The 8358-nt window shown below is 33.8% G+C and overlaps 1 protein-coding gene across 1 annotated transcript; it reads left to right on the top strand.

The window, feature by feature from the left end:
• The first annotated feature begins 798 nt into the window (after nucleotides 1-798).
• LOC117109193 (N-alpha-acetyltransferase 38, NatC auxiliary subunit-like) lies at nucleotides 799-7990 on the top strand. The gene is made up of 3 exons (XM_033251449.1): nucleotides 799-940; nucleotides 3379-3568; nucleotides 5019-7990. The coding sequence occupies exons 1-3, from the start codon at nucleotides 917-919 to the stop codon at nucleotides 5138-5140; spliced, it is 336 nt and encodes a 111-aa protein (XP_033107340.1). The 5' UTR covers nucleotides 799-916; the 3' UTR covers nucleotides 5141-7990.
• Nucleotides 7991-8358: the final 368 nt, after the last annotated feature.

Here is an 8358-nt window from a genome sequence, read left to right as displayed (position 1 = left end):
TAAATAAAAAGGAGTATCATGGTCCATGGAAACCTTCCCTCCTTTTAGTAGGCTAGCTAGCTAGTAGGTCTAGGCCGCCTTCTACTATCTATGTATGGCCCTACCTACTAATAATAGTACTACACCCACCATGCACATCATCATAGCCACAGAGCCTAGTCCTACCCTACATATTCTCAGTCTCAGACAAACAAATACTTATTCCCGTGCTCACACTTGATTGAACCTTATTTAGATAGTAGGCTTAGCCTAGGCCTGGGGACCCCTAGGCTTACCTAGGTACTTTACCCTACTTACTACTACTAGGCCTACTACTACATACTAGGTCTAGGGCCTAGTCCTAGTAGGCCTAGCCTACACTACTCTCTAGGCCCTAGTAGACTCTACTAGCCTAGGCCTAGGTAGGTAGGCCTAGGCCTATTAAATATTATTTCCTTACCTGCATATTTTTCACATAATAATGACAAGTCGTAAACTTTGCCCAAAAATGATACCCAAATATCTTTTAAAGTACTGTGGATAAGGACTTCGTTAGGAGTAAAATATCTTGGCCTCATTTTACCATTTATTATGTAAAATCAAACATTCGAAATCATTCTCCCTTTTGCGTTGTTTGTATCGTCTTGACAACACTAAGTAACTTTTGACCTTTCCAAAATCGCTGGTACTTTAAGATTATTTTGCTTATAAAAACTAAATAAAAAAAGAGCACGTTGTATAATTTTCTAAAAGTATTTTGTAAAAATATAATAAAATAGGCCTAGTATCAGTATATTAACAAGGTGATAAGAATTATCATACAATAATGTTTTAAGCCATTGTGTACCTAAGGAATGACAGAGGCTATGCTGGGATTTTCCCTTATTTCCGCCACACGGCTAGAACCAGCTCGAAAAGACAGAAATCGAGAGTATAAATGCAAGAATTGCATCCACCTGAGGTATGGATCGCCGGCTATGATATTTAGGATATAATGGTAACTCTATAGGGCCTACCCCACCCAATGCGTATTGCCAACAGCGTGGGCCGATGTTTAGGCCTAGGCCTATATATAGTCCTACTACTACTACTACTAGGCCTAGTACTACTAGTACTAGCCCACTGATCTCTACCTAGCTAGGCCTAGGCCTATTATTTATAGTAATGTATAGGCCTTTTTCACGAATCGGTAGACATCTTGAAGTGATGACAAACATTGCGAATCAGCGGTGCGTAACCAACAGAAATAAGATAAGCTTTTGGGCGGATTTTTTTACATCATGTTATTTAAAAAATCATAACTCTATAACGGGGCGTCGTATCCAAAAAAAATTCCAGCAAAATGTTCTTAAAAGACTAGTCTACACCACTATATGATTGAAAAAAATTTTTTTTGACATCTGAAATCAAGATTGAAAAATAAAAGCCTATCTCAGTAGTGTATTAAAATAGGTATATGCATTCGTGAAAAAGGCCTATTAATATAATAGATCAGTGGCGTGCCTAGCCTAGCTAGTTCGGACCGAACGTGTGGCCGTTGTGCGGAGACGAATCCAAGAGAACTTTTTTGAACGTCGCCCTCTTTTGTCGACGCCATTACTTGGGGTGGGGGGCATTTCTGAAGTTAGAAGATGTTTAAATACACGAACTATACTAAGTTAACTTTGATACATTTCAGTCCTAATGCAAAAATTGTCTTTTTACCTACTGCGTGCTCCTAACAATATCTTACGATGCTTCTTCATTCAGTAATAACGTCGGTTGTTAGCATTTTATTACTAAAAACCACGGCTTTTACGCCTAACTCCTATGGCGAAATTGGCGATCGAGCCTAATGCTGTTGCCAAAATTCAAACTTTATGAGTTGGTGTTGCCAGAATTAGTAAATCAAAATCAAGCGTCAGACATTCAGAACTTATTTGTAGAGCGAAAGGCTCCACTATTGTACAGCAGTATGACAAGTTCGATGCCGGGGTTCGATGGCCCGTGAAAGAAGGGAAAAGGAAGGCAGCAGAACATGTACATTATGAAAGAATGTATAAATATATGTAGGTCCTAAATGCAATTTTTTAAGTGTAATAATGGCCATGATTGATTGATTGATTTTAATAATTTTTGGGTCTAAATATAATACTGGTTCTATGTGTAATCATTTTAGGGTCTAAATAAATGTAATAAAGGCTCTAAGTGTAGTAATTTTTGGGTCTAAATGTAATAAAGGTCCTATGTGTAAATATGTCTATATGTAGACCCTGAGTATATCACAGGACGCTAATTGTATGACGGTTATTGACAGTAATTATTATTATTATTATTATAAATATTATTATCATTTATTATTATTATTATTATTTATCATCAATATTAATACTATTATTATCATTATAAATATTATTATTAATCTATTTGCCTATGTAGGCCCTGTGTATATCACAGGACGCCTAAATTGTACAGGACATATGACAGTTGTTGATGGTAATTAGTATTGCTATACTAAGTACCGTCAACAACACTTGTTGAAGGTAATTAGTATTAATGTACACGCATACTAATTACTGTCAACAACGTTTCTTGATGGTTGTTGACGATAATTAACATGACCGTAAAGTTATTAAGGCGGGCCCAGGGAAGTGTGGAGTGCCACTTCTGCCTGGCTGGTAATACAAAAATATAACCCAGACTGTGAAAGAGGAATTATCACAAATGAAGAGCAAGAGGAATACTGAATGAAAGTGTAGGCCTACTGTAGGTCTATTAACCACAATTAGCCACATTTACTGCTGTCTGAAAGAGAAATGACACTCTTTAGATGATATGATGACAATAATAAAATTAGTATTATTAATAATTTAATAAAAAATATTGAAACAAAACAATTTATTGAATAGATATACTGTAGGCCTAGGCCCAATGCCTAGGTAGTACTGCTCTTTTATGGGCCATATGCTCATCTATCTTTTCCGGATCCCATACCTAATGCTTCTGTAGCCAATTAATGGCTGTCGTCATTTTTGGTTACTATGCTGTAAAGCAATAGGAACCTTTGCAGTATGTTCGTCTACGTCTGTGATGCTGACGGCATCAAATTCGTGAAAAGTTTGTTAACAAGCAAATTGAATTTCCAAATTGTTTGCATACATTTAAAGTAGTATTGGTCTGTAATTGTACCCTATTTCTTGTGAATCTTTTTGGATATTAAAGCAATACATGATACCAGATTCGGAATAATCTAGCATCAATGGTACAGTATTTATTGCTGGCAGCAGTGTGAGAGGCAGTCCCAATTTTTTCGGAGGCTCTTACAACTTGCAAGAGACTTGGACTTGACATTAAAACAAGGAACTGTTGCTGTTGCCTGAAGATAAACTTTAAATTTTCAATTTGTATCATTTTGTTTAGATTGAAGAGAGGGGAAAAGATGCTTCAAAATGTGCAGTCACTGAACTCCGCAAAAAGCTGGAAACATGGCTGAATCGTCCCATGAAAATTAAAATTAGCGATGGGCGAACGCTGGTTGGTATCTTTTTGTGTACTGACAAAGATCGCAATGTGATTCTAGGAACTTGTGAAGAATATGTTGGGCCTTATGGTAAAACTATAATTTTAAAATTATTACTCTTTATCACATTATGGTGACATGCAACTATCTTTTTATCTTGTTAAAAATGTTAACATCTTGAATCTTGTATTATTTTTCAGTTAAAACACTGGCTGCCATGCACTGGCTGCCACGCCCCTCTCTATTTTTTTTCCCACCATTGGCTGAAACATGTTTACAGTTGCAAATACATATTTTTAAGTTTTTCCATTCTGCAATCATGAATTAAAAAATGAAAAGAATGAAATGGGACAATACTTCCACCAATAGCATAAGTTTTCTTGCCCAACAAATTCTGAATTTTTTGTGTATATTTATATGGTACTTCAAAGTACAGTAGAACCCCTATTAAAGTCAGGCTCCGGAGGAAAAAAAATTTTTGATATGTTGTAGAACTGATTTTTCTAAGACAGAAAAAAGTTGTTTGACGAAAAACTGGGGAACGGTGAACGGGATACAGATTTTTGAATATTTAAAAACTGGGGTAAAAGGGGCGTGACCGCCCTCGTTCGGACACGACTGTTGAACATTAAATGTGTATTTTACAGTGTTTCATGTGTATATTTTCAATTTCTTTTCCTTCTATATTTCCCCATATTTCATACCTGTATAAAATAATAGAGAGGATTTTCATCTCAATTAACATTTCCTAAATTTTAACAGAATTGAAACCTAAATTATTGCATTTTTCCCCCTTTTTCTGTCATGACTTTTCAAATTGTGTTTTATGTACCCTGACTATTAATAGTGAAACCTAAATATTTGATATCATTTACAATTTCAATTTCATTTCCATTAATTAAACATTATCTTTTTTACTTAATGTCCCACAGAAATATTTTTGTGACCCTATATGTGCAGCCTGTCTACACATATGTGGCAAAGACAAGCCAAACCAGTCACTCGTCGCAAATTGTGTTTCAGAGATAATGGCCAAAATATGCTGGAATGTCTAAATCTATTTTATTGCACTAAATTAACCTTTATATACCTATACATTATGCTTTGCTGTTATTTTCCCCATTTTCAATGTTAAAACAATAATTTTTAACGATTTGGTGATGGTTTCTGCCTGAGAAATGCCTGAAATCATAAACTTTGAAGGCTGATTTCTCAAATATTGTTCTTCAAACAGCTCTATGTTTAAACGCTTGTAACTTTATAAGGAAATGTCAGATTTAAATGATTTTTTACCATTTTATAGCTCTCATTTTACTTTTGAACCCTGTATTAATAACCAGAAATCGATTTTGGTGACGAGTGACTGGTTTGACTTGTCTTTAGCACAGATTATCTTTACATAAATTTTTGTAAAGGCAGTGCATGAAGGTTTTCAGAAAATAGTTTGTGTGCTGCTCTCAGTGTTAAGTCAAAAATTCATTTTGGTTCTCCAACTTATTTGCCATAGAGAGTAGTAATCATAAGTAACAATTTTTTTCAGATTCAAACAATAAAGAAGAACCACGAACATTAGGCCTTGCAATGATTCCAGGACGCCACATCGTTTCAATAGAGATAGATGACCAGAAACAAAGTACATTTGACGTGGGAAGCACAGCATAGGGATGGCAGATTCATAACATTTACAGTACTTAGGATTAGAGGAATTGGGAGGTAACAGGCAGCATTTGATAGAGCTTGTCTATCCTGGACTGGAAGCAGGTTCAGATCCAGGAGCTTTCACCGTTTCAGAATGCATTACAGTAATTAATTAGTTGATTGATTGATTAATTGATTGATTGATTAATTGATTGATTGACACAATACAATATAATAAAATACAATAAAGTTATTTCTGGCAATAAAAAAAATACAATTATATAATTCATGTCTTCTGAATAAGTAGCAAGGAATGGAGGAAACTGAAGTAAAAAAACTTATATGGTGTTTCCCCCCAGAACATTTAAATAATGCTTATTGCATTTTCTTTAAAACAAAAGGCTAAAAAAAGTAAAAGTAAAAAAGTAAACACATATACCAAAAAGGAATTGATTTTAGTTTGGTAATGAAATTAAGAGAAATCTTTTCTTTATAGTTTCATTTGAATTGAGAAAGGCATTTACATATTTTTAGATTATCGTCAAGCAAATTCTAAAGTTTAACTTCAACTGTTGAGATGATTGATTAATTGATTGATTAATTGGTGGATGATGATTGATTAATTGTGTCACAAGCTCTGTTTGTGTTTTTCAACCAATGAAATGACTGAGTACAACTTGTTGCAATTCACACCAGATTATCTATTTAATCGTTGAATCTTCCGACTTTAACAATGAAAAGTAAATGTATAATATAAAATTAACACAGAATCATCATTATACAAATATCGAACGGAAATGTTCCCGTTTATAACCAAAATGTTCTCACGACACGTTACGTCTGCTCGGTTCTACCGTAGCAACAAATCAACTTGGGCGGCTCAATTCCCCCAGCTTTCCTACAATAGTTTCTTGTAGCACAGTATCCATAAAACTCAGGCGTCTCAATTCCACCACAGTTTTCTTGGCAGTATTATCCATAAAACTCAAGCGTCTCAATTCCACCATGGTTTCCTGTAATATTTTTCATAAAACTTGGGTGGCTCAATTCCAACACAGTATATTCCAGGCTACACACTTAGCCACATACTGCAGGATACTTTTCAAATCAAGGATAATTCCAATCCTTTAGGCCTATCTTTTGGGCATTCAAATCATTGGCCTCCCTTGAGCTATATCACGCTCAGCCAATCTTCCTCAACTGACCTCTACACAGTCCACCCCTCTCAATCATCCAAAATTAGCATAAGTAATTTGCATATGCATAATTAAAATAGCATACAAGATATCCAGGTAAGACACAAAGTGTATATGAAAAGTATGAGCTTTAGGTCAACATATACAGTCTTTCCATATAATGGTAATAATAACATTAACAATAATAATAATAATAATAATCTGCAAGATATACAGTCTTTCCATATAATAATAATAATCACTCTGTGACAGATTGATTAATTGATTATATGACTAATTGATTAAATGATTGATTCATTGATATATTATATTGACTGACAAGAGATTAGTCATTGTAAAAAGACCTTTAAATGAAGAGCTCTTTCCTGTAGCTTATTTGGAAGAATACAAGATATCTTTGTTATCAGATAAGAGCTGTGAGGTACACTGTCTTTGCGCATAAATAATTACAATACAATTACTTTAAAATACATTATACCTATTTATTCAATTGATGCTGTCTTTGTTTCGTAAACTACCTCTATACCAGTGGGCTATATCAAAGAGTATAAAACGGCAAGAGGCCCACTTTGGGTGTTTCATTGAAACGCAGCACTATCTCAAAAGTACAACCATGCGCTAGAGAGCGACCTTTAAACGAACGTAAAAGTCGTTCATATCACAGTTGTGCTGCTTCTATGCCCTATGCTCACCACCTACCTCCTGCTCCATACCTTTTTTTTTCACTGTGTGCATGCACAAATCATGGCAGTCTGAGTTTTTGCTATTCCATAATCTTGTACTGTCAACTTAAAACAATACAGTACACGATTTGCACAGGATAAGAGGTTGCTCATGACCTATGATATTACATAGACTTCTGAAAATATTACTGCTGAAATAAGGTCATCTTCACTTGTGAAAATTAAAAACTGAAATGTATGTGTGCAGTACATTTCATTTGCAAACAGTGGAGATATGCACAACACCACAGTTAAAGATAACCTTGACTTTAAATTTTTAGTGACAAATTTTTAATAAATAAATAAATAAATAAACCTGCTCCCTGTTAGTGCATACAAGTCCTTGACAAATATCTTTGAGTGTGGCTTGCCTCCTTGATTTGTTTTTCTTAAATCCACATTTAAATGAGACATAAATGTAGCAGGGAACGATTGCTGGATTTTTCAAAAGCATGGGAAGTGTGTAACATTTTTCTTGTGCAAATGAAGTAAAGTATTAGCATTATTCATATATTAAATGGAAAATTGTTTACCTGTATAATATATTGTAACTAGTGACAAAGTACAACCAATGGTTCTGGGTGTTGCAAAATATTATTTTTATCAATGTCTTATATATAAATAGTGTCTGCTGACAGACTTTAGCAGGTATTATTTTCCATAAGGCCTACAGTATTTGTAATACAATATGTACATATTACCATACTTTTTTGGGTCATTTTCAGATTATGTCTTTAATGATACATCAGCCATCAATATAATGATGTCAATTAACATAGATTCCCCTAAATGACACTATTACATTAATAATAATTACTAGTCTTGAAACGCTTGTGATGCCTGGAAATTATGCAAATTTAATAATTCTTTACATTTATCTTTTGTGCTATAATCTAGTCACGCATTACTTTCTTTGTGTTGCTGTGGGTACATTAAAGAATTGACTTACACTAGAATTGAATTGAATTTTTTTTTTATTCAAACATACAATAACAATTAACAATGTTTCAAATCAATAAAATATAAAATCATTTTTTAAAATTAAATTTTAAAGGTACAAAACAAATGCTAAATATATAAATAAAAACTTAATAGTCACATTATTTATTTTTTCTTATAACTAATTGTTTAAGAGAAAAAGATCATAGTTTTATACAGATAAGGCTTGGCTAGGTCTAGCTATAATAGAATTGGGAGGCCTATATTCTTAATGGATGTCTTTTTCCAGCATGTAATGTATTTTAGACACCTTATATACTGTACTTAAATAATCCAACCCACACTGCCTTATGATTCTAAAGACTGACGATTCGACGGAATGACC

Source organism: Anneissia japonica, unplaced genomic scaffold (genome assembly GCF_011630105.1).
Source record: "Anneissia japonica isolate Jap-2015-1 unplaced genomic scaffold, ASM1163010v1 scaffold2141_len41380_cov204, whole genome shotgun sequence".
Lineage (NCBI taxonomy): Eukaryota > Metazoa > Echinodermata > Crinoidea > Comatulida > Comatulidae > Anneissia > Anneissia japonica.
The sequence above is the reverse complement of the archived record's forward strand: the minus strand, read 5'-3'. Positions and strand labels throughout refer to the sequence as shown.

What these genes read in the sequence shown, in the direction of transcription:
- LOC117109193 (XM_033251449.1), top strand. Translation starts at nt 917, where the DNA reads ATGCAAGAATTGCATCCACCTGAG. An exon ending in AAGAATTGCATCCACCTGAG is followed by an intron (nt 941 to 3,378) that starts GTATGGATCGCC and finishes CATTTTGTTTAG; the next exon opens with ATTGAAGAGAGGGGAAAAGA. An exon ending in AGAATATGTTGGGCCTTATG is followed by an intron (nt 3,569 to 5,018) that starts GTAAAACTATAA and finishes AATTTTTTTCAG; the next exon opens with ATTCAAACAATAAAGAAGAA.